The sequence below is a fragment of the Dendrobates tinctorius genome, unplaced genomic scaffold (genome assembly GCF_039654945.1).
Source record: "Dendrobates tinctorius isolate UK_male_01 unplaced genomic scaffold, ASM3965494v1 ptg000214l, whole genome shotgun sequence".
Taxonomy (NCBI): Eukaryota; Metazoa; Chordata; class Amphibia; order Anura; family Dendrobatidae; genus Dendrobates; species Dendrobates tinctorius.
The window spans coordinates 4898176-4915325 of NW_027361881.1; the positions used below are offsets into that span (position 1 = coordinate 4898176).

General features: G+C 46.5%; 1 protein-coding gene across 1 annotated transcript in view; it reads left to right on the forward strand.

The window, feature by feature from the left end:
* The window catches only part of CDH16 (cadherin 16), a 78869-nt gene extending 63314 nt beyond the window's left edge, over window positions 1-15555 (forward strand). The window contains exons 14-17 of the mRNA XM_073555043.1: window positions 7292-7537; window positions 8022-8138; window positions 12600-12716; window positions 15183-15555. Coding sequence (XP_073411144.1) covers window positions 7292-7537; window positions 8022-8138; window positions 12600-12716; window positions 15183-15280 — 578 coding nt within the window. The 3' untranslated portion in view covers window positions 15281-15555. The remainder of the gene's footprint in view (window positions 1-7291; window positions 7538-8021; window positions 8139-12599; window positions 12717-15182) is intronic.
* Window positions 15556-17150: the final 1595 nt, after the last annotated feature.

Sequence of the window (17150 nt, forward strand, 5' to 3'; positions counted from 1 at the left end):
ATTCAGGAGAGTACTGCCCCCTATAAAACAGGAAGCAGGGGAGCGGTGCGCTTCTGCAGAAGGAACATTAGCGCAACCTATTAAATGTTTTTTTTTTTATGTTTCTACAATTTGTGGGAAACTTTAACAAAGCCTCTGATGAGGCAGGAGGTGGGCTTTAATGCAGCTAAGCTGGATTCACTGCTCATAATAACTGCGTCTTATGGATCCGAAAAGTTGGCCGTCCCTTTAGGCAATAAATAGCCGTGATTTATCTAGACACTTATCCACATAAAGAATACTCTGGCCTAACAGAAAAATCAATGTTTAATACCCTGTTAGGGAACTTTATGTTAATAAGGGGGGGATCTTCTACAAGGAATCAGGATTTCCTTCTTTTAGACCAAGTAGAGAGCTGCAATAAAGAACATCTCTTACAGCAGAGGACCTGGTGTATATTCCATTCCCCGATCCCGGTTATATTTTACTTCCTGGCTCCTTTGGTAACACTGGAAATGAATGCACAGCCAATCACAGGCTGGAATACTGACATGCCTCAACCAAAGGGTAGCTGCAGCAGTCACATGCCAATGTCCAGCCAATCATTGGCTGCAATGCTGACACACCTCAGACAATTAACATCTGTAGCAGTAACATGGCACTGTGTCCAGCCAATCAGAAGCAGCAATGCTGACATGCCTCAACCAATGAGTGTCTGTAGCAGTCAAATGCCCCTGTGTCCAGCCAATCACAGCCTGCAATACTGAAATGCCTCAACCAATAAGTGTCTGCAACAGTAACATGCCCCTATGTCCAGCCAATCACAAGCTGACACCTCTCAACCAATAAGTGTCTGCAGCAGTCATAAGTCCGTCCCTCTGTCCAGCCAATCACAGGCTGCAGTGCTGACACAGCTCAACCAATGAGTGTCTGCAGCAGTCACATGCCCGTGTCCAGCCAATCACAGGCTGCAGTGCTGACACATCTCAACCAATGAGTGTCTGCAGCAGTCACATGCCCGTGTCCAGCCAATCACAGGCTGCAGTGCTGACACATCTCAACCAATAAGTGTCTGCAGAAGTCACATGCCCGTGTCCAGCCAATCACAGGCTGCAGTGCTGACACATCTCAACCAATGAGTGTCTGCAGCAGTCACATGCCCGTGTCCAGCCAATCACAGACTGCAGTGCTGACACATCCTCAACCAATGAGTGTCTGCAGCAGTCACATGCCCGTGTCCAGCCACTCACAGGCTGCAGTGCTGACACACTCAACCAATGAGTGTCTGCAGCAGTCACATGCCCCTGTGTCAAGAAGAGTTTGTTGTGGTACATAGTAAATATCAATAGGGAACCAGGCAGGCAGAACAAAAACAAACAGGGATTGGTGAGGATTGCTTAATTTTAACCCATTTTTAGCCTTTTTTTTAAATTATTGTCAAAGAAGACAGCCCCCTTTAGCAAGTATTTTTACTCTCAGTAATCAGAATAACAGGTTTAGAGGGGTTCAACACACCCTATTCCGATACAAGTGGAGAGCAAAGAGTTAATCCTTTCTGGGACCTGATCTACCTACAAGATGGTAAAAAATCATTTATTTTAAATATACAATCTATTTTTTTCCGCCAGTTCTGCACACTGAGAAAGCTTTGTCTGTTTTCATTATGTAGATGGAGCTGAGTAAAGGATTTTTTTCATCCTTACATCATGCAGAATTAGTGATGAATGGGGTCATCAGAAAATAATGCAATGGGGGGTTGGGTAGGGGGCAAACAATACCCACCATAACCAAAGATGAAGACAATACAACGGGGGTCCGTGTAAGGCTGGATTCACCTATCGGTATTTCGCGGTGTAGATGTACGGATCGGCCGCGAGATTGTGCTATGGAGTATGCGGCCGTTCAGTGCATAAATAACTCCGTTACTTGGCGCAAGATCTGGTCACTGTGAGAATCATGTGGGAATAGTGGATGAGGGCAGGTATATCTCGCCCAGATTCCTTTCCTATGTGGCCTAGTCTGGTCAGTATCGCACCTGCTTACTAATGGATAATGGGAGGTGGATATAAAAGGATGCCAGGTGGTTGTGTGTCTCAGCCTGGGAACACAGAGAGCCTGTCTGTGTGAGAGACACACGTGAGTGAAAGCAGTGCCCACTGCAACTGTGGTTTGGCTGGACGGGAGAAGCCCGCCAGTTGGTAGTTAGGTTGTACTTTGTTTAGTTAGTGCCGGACAGGCAAGGATTTGTTTTATGTTTTATTTCCTTTTGCATTGCTTTCACCTTTAATAAACCTGACCCAGAGTCAGTTATACCCGAATCCCAGCTCTGCGCCTGAGTTTCATGCTGAACGCACGTGACCTTTGACCCCAGCAAAGGAGATCCCGGAGTGTTTTATCACATTGTGGTGGAGAACGCGGGCATCACGTTGCAAGCATGAGCATGGAGGACGTGGTGAAAGCACTGGTACAGTCCACCGCCGTCCAGCAAGAAGCTAATCAGGTGATGATGGCCCTGCTGAAGGAGTTGGTGGACATGACAGTTACCGATCGTTCGCTTCTCCAGCAGGTGGCGCAGCGCTTGGCAAGCTTACCTGAGCTTAACCTGGAAGCCGAGTCAAGAGTGATTCACGTGAGTCGGTACTGGCAGAAAATGACGACCGAAGATGACGTCGAGGCATACCTGACCACGTTTGAACGGACGGTGGTGCGAGAAAAATGGCCGAAGGCACGATGGGTAGTGAGTGTGAATGCCGGTCAAAAGGATGTGGAAAAACACTTGTGTGATTTAACTGTTGATGGCAAAAAGGTGGTGGCATTGTTAGACTCGGGAAGTGTGGTGACTCTGGTGAAGGCCAGTCTGGTGTCAGCCCCGACTGGACCATCAGACAAATTTTCTGTAACGTGTGTGCATGGAGACACCTGTTCGTACCTCACCACGGTCATATGCATTACTACTTCCTATGGGTCAGTGCGACATAAAGTGGGACTCGTCCCAGCGTTATTGCATGATGTCATCCTGGGCCGGGATTTTCCCCACTTCTGGCAATTGTGGGAGAATCAGTTGATGCCCTCGGGTAATAGTGTACGTGATTCTTCTCCCAGGGCGCGTGTGGGTCCCGAACCCCTGGAAGAGGTCTCCCCGGAAGACTCGGGGGAAGAGTCTGCGGGAAATGACCTGCAGTTCCCGTTTTCAGTCATGGCGGGTGATACGGAGGGGACCGGGGAAGAGGAGGAGGCCGACAGCCGTCCACCTCCCCGTTTGCCGGATTTGGAAGTTCAGAAAGATGACTTCCAAAGCGAGCAAATAAAGGATCCTACTCTTTCTCAGGCTAGGACAAATGTAAAAGTGATAAATGGGGTACCCGTAGAACCTGGCTCTAGGCTGGCATATCCTTACATGGTTCTGGAGAATGATTTACTCTATCAGATAGAGAAAAAGGGGGAAGATACGGTGCAACTATTAGTCGTGCCAAAACCCTACCGGCGGCAGGTGCTGGACCTGGACCACGGACATGTGATGGGAGGTCACCTGGGAGTCCAGAAAACCACTGAAAGGATATTACACTGTTTTGTTTGGCCAGGCATGCATCACGATATTCGAGTCTATTGTGAGTCTTGTCCTGACTGCCAAGCCTCTGCACCTAAGCCCCGGTTCTGTAGCCCTTTGGTACCCCTACCTATTATTGAAGTCCCGTTTGAGAGGATTGGGATGGATTTAGTTGGGCCCCTTCCACGGTCTGCACGTGGACACCAACATATCCTGGTCATCTTGGATTATGCCACTCGTTACCCAGAGGCCATCCCTTTGCGTAATACGGCCACCAAGACGATTGCCAAGGAACTGGTGCATGTGTTTAGTCGGGTCGGTATACCGAAACAAAATACTCACCGACCAGGGGACCCCCTTTATGTCCAGGGTAATGAAGGAGCTCTGCCGGTTGTTACAAATCGAACCGTTACGCACATCCGTGTATCACCCTCAAACAGACGGGTTGGTCGAACGGTTCAATAAAACTCTGAAGCAGATGCTGAGAAAGGTGATAGACAAGGATGGGAAGTACTGGGACTATTTACTTCCGTATTTGCTTTTTGCCATCAGGGAAGTACCCCAGTCTTCCACGGGATTCTCGCCTTTCGAGTTATTGTACGCCCGACGTCCTCGCGGACTATTAGACATTGCAAAAGAAACCTGGGAGGGTCAGGTCACTCCGTTTAAAACAGTGATAGATCACGTCACACAAATGCAGGAGCGTATTGCGGCTGTTATGCCTATCGTCAAAGAACACATGATACAGGCCCAAGGAGCCCAAAAAAGAATCTATGATAGGGGCGCCAAGATCCGTACGTTTGCACCCGGAGATAGGGTGTTGATCCTGGTCCCCACGGTGGACAGTAAGTTCCTGGCAAAGTGGCAGGGCCCCTTTGAGATCAAGGAAAGAGTTGGTGAAGTAAATTACAAAGTATACCAGGCAGGTAAACGGAAACCTGAACAGATTTATCATGTAAATCTGATAAAGCCCTGGAAGGATCGGTCTGCCTTGTCAGCGGAGCTGGCCCGTCCCGTCTGCTCACATACCGTACCGGAGGTACGGGTTGCAGAGACTCTCTCAGAGCGGCAAAAGACTGAGGTCAGGCAGTTTTTACGTCACAACCAAAAGTTTTTCTCAGAAAAACCCGGGCAGACTACGCTAATGAAACATGAAACATGACATCGTAACGGAACCTGGTGTCACTGTTCACGTGAAACCCTACAGAATTCCGGAAGCGCGCCGTGAAGCCGTTTCCCGAGAAGTGAAGGCAACGTTAGAGTTAGGTGTCATTGAGGAATCGCACAGTGCTTGGTCCAGCCCGATTGTGTTAATTCCTAAACCGGACGGCACAATCCGGTTCTGCAATGACTTCAGGAAACTGAATGCGGTCTCAAAATTTGATGCCTACCCTATGCCCCGGGTCGACTAGTTAATAGATCGGTTAGGAAAAGCCCGGTATATTACGACCCTAGACCTAACAAAGGGGTATTGGCAGATCCCTCTGGCGGAGGCTGCCAGAGAAAAGACGGCATTTGCTACGCCGGAAGGTCTATTTCAGTATGTGTATATGCCGTTTGGACTGCACGGAGCACCGGCGACCTTCCAGAGACTGATGGATCGAGTCCTGAGGCCACATAGGCGGTACGCTTCGGCCTATTTGGACGACATTGTCATTTACAGCTTGGACTGGGAGACTCATCTCCAGAAAGTACAAGCTGTGATTGACGACCTGTGGGAGGCAGGTCTAACCGCGAACCCCAAGAAATGTCACGTCGGGCTAGAAGAAGCCCGGTATTTGGGGTATGTAATTGGGAGGGGTGTTGTTAAACCCCAGGTTGATAAGATTCAGGCGGTTCAGGACTGGCCACAACCTGTCAACAAGAAGCAGGTGCAAGCCTTCCTGGGGATCGCCGGCTATTATCGCCGGTTCATACCCAATTTTGCAGCCATCGCTACCCCCCTGACGGATCTTACAAAAGGGAATGACTCCGTCATGATTAAATGGAGTTTAGCGGCTGAAGAAGCCTTCCATGGCCTAAAACGGGCACTTTGCTCTCAGCCCGTACTGGTGACTCCGGACTTCCGCAGCGAGTTTGTGGTACAAACGGATGCCTCTGATACCGGTATCGGGGCCGTACTCTCACAAGTGAGGGACGGAGTGGAACACCCAGTCCTCTATCTCAGCAGGAAGCTGAATAAACACGAGCAAAGGTATGCAGTCGTGGAAAAAGAGTGCCTAGCCATTAAGTGGGCTCTAGAGGCCCTCAAATATTACCTGGTGGGCCGAAAGTTCAGGCTGATCACTGACCATGCCCCTCTCAAGTGGATGCACTTGAACAAGGAACGGAATAGCCGGGTGACCCGGTGGTTCCTTGCCCTGCAGGCCTACACTTTTACGGTGGAGCACCGCCCAGGGGTACAGATGGGGAATGCAGATGCCCTGTCCCGAGTGCACTGTTTGGCGGGTGTCATTGCTCGACCGGAGTGGTCTGAGCAGAGGGGGGGGATATGTGAGAATCATGTGGGAATAGTGGATGAGGGCAGGTATATCTCGCCCAGATTCCTTTCCTATGTGGCCTAGTCTGGTCAGTATCGCACCTGCTTACTAATGGATAATGGGAGGTGGATATAAAAGGATGCCAGGTGGTTGTGTGAGTGTCTCAGCCTGGGAACACAGAGAGCCTGTCTGTGTGAGAGACACACGTGAGTGGAAGCAGTGCCCACTGCAACTGTGGTTTGGCTGGACGGGAGAAGCCCGCCAGTTGGTAGTTAGGTTGTACTTTGTTTAGTTAGTGCCGGACAGGCAAGGATTTGTTTTATGTTTTATTTCTTTTATGCATTGCTTTCACCTTTAATAAACCTGACCCAGTGTCAGTTATACCCGAATCCCAGCTCTGCGCCTGAGTTTCATGCTGAACGCACGTGACCTTTGACCCCAGCAAAGGCGATCCCGGAGTGTTTTATCACATTGCATACGGCATATTCTCTAGGGCATGCTCATTTTATTCCTCATTAGGGTATATGGCCGTCAGAGGACGGGGGTTCAGGCTTGGACTCAGTCATGGCTCCTCTGGTCTTTGCGATTGTTCTCTTTCGATGATAATTGTGATGTTAATATTAATAGCCGATTACATTCCTATTTATACCGCTATACCCTTCTTATATCTTTAATAAAACAGCACTGAAATATAAAGTGTAGAAGGAGGGCTGCTGCCAAATCAGTCTTTGTGTCCTCAGACATTAAAAAGGAATATGTGCATGTTACCCACACGGTTACTCATCCCTCCCTCCTTTCATATTAGGAATAACTGCGATAATTGGCATGCAGATTAAATGTAGATGATTGCATAATTAATCTTGCCACAAACCGCCTACTTCCCCAACGGGAGAGGCGCACAGTCACCGACCCGAGAACATCTGCTTGGCACAAGACAAGTGCACAAAGCCAAGAGCTGGCGGCAGTGGGATGTAGAGGAGGGTGCGCGGCCCAAGGGACAAATGGTGGCTACACTGCTTGGTAGAGGTGTAAATTATCAGTACAGTGAATTGTTCTAATACGTGAGAAGATACAGATTTCTATACACCTCCTCATCTGAATCTACTTATGTTGGCAGCAGAGCAACAATTCCCATGATTATTACTACATAGGTTGAAAAAAAGAGCAAGGGCTAAGGCATAAGGTATAAAATTCTGGGTTAGGAAAGGAAATATACCTCCCCTTCTTGGATAGAAAGATAAAGGGGAAAAAAAATGGAAATGCAATATTTACTGACATTTTTCAGATGATGGCGGTCTATCAGCTACGGCAGATGTGACGATACGGTTACTGCAGGCCGGCATCAACATTCCCTGCAACAACGGTCCTGAAGGCAACACAAATGCGCATTTCTGCACCCCGAAACAAGAAAAGCAAAGACTTCTCATCTGGGCTTGTGATAGAGGTTCAGCAGGACACAGCGCCCCCTTCACATTCAGGCTTCCTGATGATGATGCACTTCGTCGACACTGGAGGGTGACTGCTCTGAACGGTAAGCATTGGAGTCCACAATAGCAGAGAAGTGGCTCCGGATGAGTAAAATGTTGCATGGTTTAAGAAACCTTTTTGCACTTATTATATCGTGAGTTCTATTATGATATTTTTGACAAAATATCGGATCGAACTCGGACCAGTGTTATTTATGGGGCGGTGCACATGTCAGATTACTTGGACAGAGTCCGATTTGCATCAGATATTTATATTGTGCTCGGTCATGAAAGTCAATGATTGAATGGAAAAAAAAAATAAATCGGACAGCAATTGAATGACATCTGAGTGCAGTCCAATTTTCACATACCGAATGTGGAATTTTTTTTCCTATCTTGTCTTCATTCACAAAAATTGGATCACACTCTGATCAGAGTGTGATTTGCTTTAATCAGCCCGATTCTCTTGGATGAGGAGAAATAGTCGAGTGACCCCTGCCCAATACTGTATCATATAGACATGGAGCCTCATGTGCTATTATTCCACAGGTACCCATGCCTATCTCTCTATGGCGGTGCATTATATACAAGCGGACGTTCACCATGTGCGGATCCTCATTACTGCTAATGGGACTGATCCCCAAAGTCAACAAGTGCAACTGAGAGGTAAAATCATGGAAAAATAATGTAATCGTTAAATAAAAATGTCACCGCGGCGTCCAAAACACACAAACTATACAATGTGCGAACGTCATCTATGTACAGGCTGCAGGAGGACAGAGGTATTGGAGTTACTGGCGGCTTTCTTGGTCTGGCTACAAGTGAAGACATAAGGTTGCGGATTCCAGAATATTTAGCCTTGTGAACTCCGGGCCCTGAAGTCTGTATACGTGATGTGTCGGCTAAAGTGTGCTTGTCACATAGAAAGAATGGTTCTCCAGCCCAATAAACATTGCTTTTGGCAAGGAAAGATTTCTGTTACTAACAAGCGGTGCTGCCTGAGCCCCGGGGCAGACACCACGCTCTATTTTAAGGGTGTTTTGAGCGCTAGCTCACATACATCTTCTGGTGAACTATGGCATGATGGTGCTGAGTGCTAGACACAAACACAGCCGCTCCTCTCATGGGACCTGGGAGGTGAAGACACGCAGGGATAATTTTAGCTTTGGGCTTCTGGTAACTAAAGGTGTCAGAGGAGTGGGAACATTTACCAATCTGATCTCACATCATATCGCTTTCCATCTAGATTTTTTTTTACATTTTTGTTTCTAGAACTTCACATGAAGTATCAGACTTGTATAATATGTATTGATTTTCCCATTTGTGATCTGCAGATTCTGATCCAGAATTTTTGCAGATTTCACCAAATGAATGGTGGAAATCCATATCATAAATGTGAGTCAATTTCCACTACAGATTAAGTATTGTCTCATTTGTATACTTCAGAACAATAAAATAAAGTATCTGCCATGTGCAAACATCCATTTTTCTGATGGCTAATCCTAGGGGTTTTGCATAAGACCTCATTCAGACATCCTGATTTTTTTCCTGTATTTATGAACATTTATGTATGTTCATTATTGATTTGGATCAGAGTTTCATCAGGTTGGTGTTAGTTTTCACCATCTGTGTTTTGTCAATTATTTTCACTGATGAAAACAATAAATAAAATGCAAAACTTCTACTACCCATTGCAATTGTGATGCTAGTCACTGCTCATGGACAAGCTGTGAGGCTTGGTAGTCTAGAGGTAGACAAAGGGGAGAGACAAAGGCATAGTCAGAATTCTAAGAAGGTAGTGGACCATGACAAAAGGACTAGGCAAATGCAAGGTCAAAGGCAAAGCCAAGGTCGAGCAGCAAAGATCAGAATACAAGACTAGGAGCACAGGGCAAACACACACCACTGGAGAAAAGCTACAATTGGCAGTAGTCTAAGGCAGAGAGCTGGTTAAATAGCCAGGCAATTAGTCCGAACAAGAGACACACGGAGGAAGCGCCGGCATACCCTGGTCCTAGATTCGATAGAACTGTCATTCACTGCATCCAGACACACTGATAGGAGGAATGGTGACAGCAATGTTAATCACACTGCCATGTCACTGACAAATGAACACCTTGTACTTCTGTGTCTTGCTCAGAGGTGGTCGGGCTCGGTCTCCTCACCTCGGCCGTGTCTCTGAGCTCCTTGTACTTCTGTGTCTTGCTCAGTGGTGGTCGGGCTCAGCCTTCTAACGTCGGCCGTGTCTCTGAACACTGAGCACCTAGTATTTCTATGTCTTGCTCAGTGGTGGTCCTGCTCGGCCTCCTCACCTCGGCCGTGTCTCTGAGCACCTAGTATTTCTATGTCTTGCTCAGTGGTGGTCGGGCTCAGCCTCCTAACGTCGGCCGTGTCTCTGAACACTGAGCACCTAGTATTTCTATGTCTTGCTCAGTGGTGGTCCTGCTCGGCCTCCTCACCTTGGCTGTGTCTCTGACCACTGATCTAGAACCGGTGGTCTCATCTTTCTTTCTTTGGGTAGAGCTCAGGCTTTTTGAAATGAACACACAGTTAACCCCCGGGATGTAAAGCGATTATTATTCCCCATGTAAAGGGCAGTATAATTACATAATGAGTAAGTTCACGTCGGTGATGGGCTTCATTATTAGAACGTCCACAGTACATTTTGTATAATTCCCTGACATTTAGCGCTGCCGGGTCGCGCTATGTTATAATGCTTGTCAAGTAGAAAAAAAAATCTCCATAACAATACATTCATTTCTTCCTTGGCAGCAGCTGTAATCCTCCTGGCAGCTGAATGATGGTGTTCTCGCAACTTGTAAATGAAGTCAGCTCTGCAGAGTCCCTGGGCTGCACCTGATCCACACAAGGCCTGCTATAGACTGCCCCCTGCAGGCTCGTCCCATATTACCCCACTGTCACTGTGCCTTCTTTGTACATGCCGAGGTCACAGTAACATTTTATAAGAGCGAAAAGCTTTCAGGCTAAATGGAAAAGTCGACTTCACATTATCTGCTTTTCTATATCAGGCTGAGTAAATTATCAGATAATTATTAACGCATATGATGGAGTTTTTCTATTTGTCAGCTGAAACGCAATTGGACGTTTGGATGAGAACAAGCAGCACGCAAAGATGTGAACAAAAATGGCTGCATAAAGTATACAGGTGTGGAAGTCAAACCTCAGTGTATTATTCTCCTGTTACCCTAATGTCTGTCATTACCACATACCCCTTCCTGGTATAATGTCCCTCATCCTTGGCCCCTCCCTGGTATAATGTCCTCCCTCCTGGTACAATGCCCCCCAATCCTGGGTCCTTTCCTGGTACTATGATTGGGGACATTATACAATGCCTCCCATAATGGGGCCCTTCCTGGTATAATGTCCCAAATCATAGTAAAATGCCTCCCATACTGTGCCCCTTCATGGTATAATGCTGCCCATCTTGGTACAATGCCCCCCATCCTGGGCCCCCTCCTGGTATATTGTCCCCCATTAAAGTACAATGTCTTTCCTCCTGGGCCCCTTCTTGGTGTAATGCTCCCCATGCTAGTATAATGTCCTCTGTACTGGGCTCCTTCCTGGTATAATGTCTCACATCCTTGGCTGCTTTTTGGTGTAATGACTAGAGATGAGCAAATATGCTTGGAAAATGATCACCAAATCCAAATTTACCATATTCATGCCGAATTTACGTTTGACAATCGTTTCCAAACATATTCTCTCATCTATACACCCACTGAACTCCAAAGGCATTCGGCAAATATTGCGATCATAATCCTAACCAAATACTGAAATATTCACTCATCTCTAATAATGACCCCCATCCTGGGCCCGTTCCATTCTTCTCCAGTACATTTAAAAAAGAAAAACGATTATTCTTTCCTTCCTCCGCTCCCTCGACGCGCAAAATCCTCGTCTATAGCTGGCGCAGAAGCCGGCAGCCAACTTCGGTGTGCTGGCATAGGCAGGGTGTAGCGTCACTGCCATGTGCTGCCTGTCACGGACAAGTCGACGTCTGCTGCTGGCCTCTGATTGACCGGCAGTGTGCATTGCAGTGCAGGGAGCCAGCGGGTCTCTGCACCGCAATACATTTCAACTGAATGTGCATCAGAGGATGCACATCTAGGTTTAACTGGCGCGGATGCTGGCGTGGGCTCCTTTGCAACCATGATTGTTAAGCCCTTGAGTGTCAGTGTCATCAGCCTGTGCCACAAGTGTCACTGTCATTTTCCCATGCTCCGTGTGTTATCGACATTACCCCAAAAATCAGTGTCATTATCCTGTAACCCAATCATCAGTACCTTGTACCCCAATTATCAGTACCCTGACCACCAGCGTATCATAGCATGATGACCGGTTTGGTGCTTTTAGGTACAGCAAATATAACTTTTAGCATCCTTCAGGACATTTTCCTGCCTTTGTCATGGTCTCTGCTCCCCTCAGTAATATAACAGACTGAGGGCTGCGTTTTAGTCATACTGGCTGTTGCTGGTCTTTATATGAGAACACATATAAGAGCTAATGTCTCAGAGGAAAAATCATTCGCAGCCGGTGGTCCGTCTGCTCTCACTGGGGGAGTCCAGCCTGGTTCTTTCATTCAAGCCCCTCAACTGTCTCGATTTGGAAATAATTTTAAGAAACACTGAAGGTGTGTGAATGTAATGGTGCGATTATTATCTGTGGTGTAACTGTGCTTGTCTGCTCGGCTCTTTGTAACATACTGTAATTGCCGTAAATAATTAGGCTGAAACGCAGCTGCTTCTTCTTCACGTAGGTTTATGAGACCTACAGAACCTATCACAGCTGACACATGGACTGTCGTCGGGTGTGGAGACGCTGGAGGACGACTAGTGACCTCTCTGCACAAGTGTCAGACATCTGTTTACATTGTGTATATATTATTGTATAAAAAATAAGTTACAATTTCCCATTTAGAGGGATTTTCCATCCACATTTATAAATAATGACGAGCATGTAACTGCAATCTGGTGACCCTGACAATGAAGGGCTAAATGAATATTTTGGACAATTTGGTAGCTATGGATTCTCTAACTTTTTAAAGTACCCCAGGTTATTCGGGACATCTGTATCCATATCTGACCATTCTCCTTGTATCCCTCTCAGTCAAAGTCTGTCACTGTAGCACAAGGGGTCACTGCAAGGTGGAGGTGGACAGGATGGAGGGCATGCCCACAGTCGCGTCAGCCTTGGGCGTCATCTTAGGTACATTGGGAGCTATAGGTAAGTAGTCATTTATGGCCTCGTAATCACCCCAACAATACATATAAATACTATACATCTCAGGCGGCCAAAACTGTGATATTTTATTTATTTTACTCATTTATATAGCGCCGTTAATTCCACAGCGCTTTACAGACATTGTCATCACTGTCCCTGCTGGGGCTCACAATCTAAATTGCCTATCAATATGTTTTTGGAATGACCTATGAATAACATATGGGTGGGGGGACAGACTCTGGAAACCTCCACCCATTAGCTGTTACAGGCTCCATCTGTGGCTCGATGTACACAATGTACAGACCTGAGCAGCACAGCCCTGTACACTAAGCGAGCTGTATCACCTGAGAGCATCCACTACACAGTTTATACAGATGTGCTGCTCAGCTCTGTACACTGCGTAGTGGATGTTCCCAGGTACCGCAGAGTGGAGCTGTATCACCTGAGAGCATCCACTACACAGTGTATACAGATGTGCTGCTCAGCTCTGTACACTGTGTAGTGGATGTTACCAGGTACCGCAGAGCTGTATCACCTGAGTGTGTCCACTACACAGTGAATTCAGATGTGCTGCTCAGTTCTGTACAGTGTGTAGTGGATGTTACCAGGTATCGCAGAGCTGTATCACCTGAGAGCATCCACTACACAGTGTATACAGATGTGCTGCTCAGCTCTGTACACTGTGTAGTGGATGTTACCAGGTATCGCAGAGCTGTATCACCTGAGTGTGTCCACTACACAGTGTATACAGATGTGCTGCCCAGCTCTGTACAATGTGTAGTGGACGTTCACAGGTACCGCAGAGTGGAGCTGTATCACCTGAGAGCATCGACTACACAGTGTATACAGATGTGCTGCTCAGCTCTGTACACTGTGTAGTGGATATTCCCAGGTACCGCAGAGTGGAGCTGTATCACCTGAGTGTGTCCACTACACAATGTATACAGATGTGCTGCTGAGCTCTGTACAGTGTGTAGTGGATGTTACCAGGTATCGCAGAGCTGTATCACCTGAGAGCATCCACTGCACAGTGTATACAGATGTGCTGCTCAGCTCTATACATTGTGTAGTGGATATTCCCAGGTACCGCAGAACTGTATCACCTGAGTGTGTCCACTACACAGTGTATACAGATGTGCTGCCCAGCTCTGTACAATGTGTAGTGGACGTTCACAGGTACCGCAGAGTGGAGCTGTATCACCTGAGAGCATCGACTACACAGTGTATACAGATGTGCTGCTCAGCTCTGTACACTGTGTAGTGGATATTCCCAGGTACCGCAGAGTGGAGCTGTATCACCTGAGTGTGTCCACTACACAGTGTATACAGATGTGCTGCTCAGCTCTGTACAGTGTGTAGTGGATGTTACCAGGTATCGCAGAGCTGTATCACCTGAGAGCATCCACTGCACAGTGTATACAGATGTGCTGCCCAGCTCTGTACAATGTGTAGTGGACGTTCACAGGTACCGCAGAGTGGAGCTGTATCACCTGAGTGTGTCCACTACACAGTGTATACAGATGTGCTGCTCAGCTCTGTACAGTGTGTAGTGGATGTTACCAGGTATCGCAGAGCTGTATCACCTGAGAGCATCCACTGCACAGTGTATACAGATGTGCTGCTCAGCTCTGTACACTGTGTAGTGGATGTTACCAGGTATCGCAGAGCTGTATCACCTGAGTGTGTCCACTACACAGTGTATACAGATGTGCTGCCCAGCTCTGTACAATGTGTAGTGGACGTTCACAGGTACCGCAGAGTGGAGCTGTATCACCTGAGAGCGTCCACTACACAGTGTATTCAGATGTGCTGCTCAGCTCTGTACAGTGTGTAGTGGATGTTACCAGGTATCACAGAGCTGTATCACCTGAAAGCATCCACTACACAGTGTATACAGATGTGCTGCTCAGCTCTGTACACTGTGTAGTGGATATTCCCAGGTACCGCAGAGTGGAGCTGTATCACCTGAGAGCATCCACTACACAGTGTATACAGATGTGCTGCTCAGCTCTGTACACTGTGTAGTGGATGTTCCCAGGTACCGCAGAGTGGAGCTGTATCACCTGAGTGTGTCCACTACACAGTGTATTCAGATGTGCTGCTCAGCTCTGTACAGTGTGTAGTGGATGTTACCAGGTATCACAGAGCTGTATCACTTGAGAGCATCCACTGCACAGTGTATACAGATGTGCTGCTCAGCTCTGTACATTGTGTAGTGGATATTCCCAGGTACCGCAGAACTGTATCACCTGAGAGCATCCACTACACAGTTTATACAGATGTGCTGCCCAGCTCTGTACACTGTGTAGTGGACGTTCCCAGGTACCGCAGAGCGGAATCACCTGAGAGCGTCCACTACACACTGTATAAAGTTGTGCTGCCTAGTCACACCATAGTGTCCACATAATGAACAAGCATAATTTTCTCATGCCAATATAAGATATTGCTGCATGTACTTCTTTCTTTCAGGTCTTATTCTGATCATGGTCTTCTGTCGCTTGGCTCATACACAGCCTGCAAAGACCAGAGACACGCCGGACACCATTCCGCTGCGGAGCACCGCCTGAACCAAGCATCTGTCAGCATTCTCTGGCCACGAAGCCACATTTTCTTTCATTCCTAAACACAACTCTGCTCTCATTGGTAGACACTATTTCTGGATCTCACAGTCTGTCCTCCTCACACTTATCTTTATTTCGATCCTAAAAAACGTTGCAAAAGATTACAGATTTTTATTCCGGGGATCAAACTAAGGCCTTGTTCAGATGTCTGTAAATCACATGTTTGATCCATAGTTTTCACTGATAAAAGATGTGCTAATAAATGTATATGGTGCAATTCACATAGCCTTGTTTTTTCTGAAGATCGTATGTCTTCAAAAAAATCACGAAGACGTGTCCCTTTTCGACCAGAGATTGAAAGTCTGATACTCGGCAGCCTCAGTAAGTCACTATAGAGGAAGAGCAGGGAGTCAGTCCTTAATGCTCCTTGGTTCCCGCACAGTTTGCTGCTAAGTCATCACAACATGTGCCAGACTCCCGAGAAGCTTCATTGTTGCCAAAACAGGTGGTGGAAAGTGGTCCAATGGTCAAGATGCCAGTTCATCCTTTGGGACCTCTCTCTTTAATGCATGCAGTCTGCATGGATCACAAATACAGTATTTACTGTCATGAATGAAAGTGTTGGCATCCTTGAAATTGTTCCAGAAAGTGAAGTATTTCTCCCAGAAAATTATTGCAATTACACGTTTTGTTACACACAGGTTTATTTCCTTGGATTGGAACACACACACACAAAAAAAGGGCGAATTGGACATAATTTCACACAACGCCAACAATGGGCAGGACAAAATTTGTTGGCATCTTTCCAAAATTGTGGGTAAACACCTTTGTCAGCATGAACTATCTGTCCACATCTGAATGAAGTGAAATGCTATGGCAGGAGATCTAGGAGGACCCCACTGCTGACACAGTGACATAAAAAAAGCTAGCCTGCAGTTTGCCAAAATGAACCTGAGTAAGCAAAAATCTTCTGGGAAAGTGTGTTGTGGACAGATGAGACCAAGATAGAGCTTTTTGGTGAAGCACATCTTTATACTGTTTACTGAAAACGGAGTGAGTTCTACAAAGAAAAGAGCACAGTACCTACAGTCAAGTATGGTGGAAGTTCAGAGATGTTTTGGGTTGTTTTGCTGCCTCTAGCACTGGGGACCTGACTGTGTGCAAGGCATTATGAAATCTTTAAGATTACCAAAGGATTTTGGGTGGCAATGTAGTGCCCAGTGTCAGAAAGCTGGGCTTGTGTCCTAGGTCATGGGTCTTCCAGCAGGACAGACCCCAAACATACTTCAAAAAGCCCCCATAAATGGATCGAAACAACACGCTGGAGAGTTCTGAAGTGGCAGTAATGAGTCCGAATCTAAATCGTATTGATCACCTGTGGAGCGATCTTGAAACTGCTGTTGGGAGAAGGCGCCTTCACATGAGAGATTTGGAGCAGTTTACAAAAGAAGAGTGGTCCAAACTTCCAGCGAAGAGGTGTAAGAAGCTTTTTGATGGTTATAGGAAGCAATTGATTGCAGTTATTTATTCCAAAAGGTGTTCAATCAAATATTAAGTTGAGGGTGCCAACAAATTTGTCTAACCCATATTTAGGGTTTTGTGTGAAATTATGTCCAATTTGCCTTTTTTCTGTATTTTTTTTGTGTAGTTCCAATAGACATACAAAGGAAACACGTGTCTAACAAAACGTGTAATTGCAATAATTTTCTGAGAAAAATACTTAATTTTCTGGAAAAATTTTGGCCACGACTATCTTTGAGAGTAGTTTTTCCTTTAGATTTTTGAAATCCTGGTAATTCTAGTCCTTACAAAGAACAACCATTGTCAAAGGCTGGTCATATACGACCATAGCCTAATAGTGATCGCCCCCAGGGTA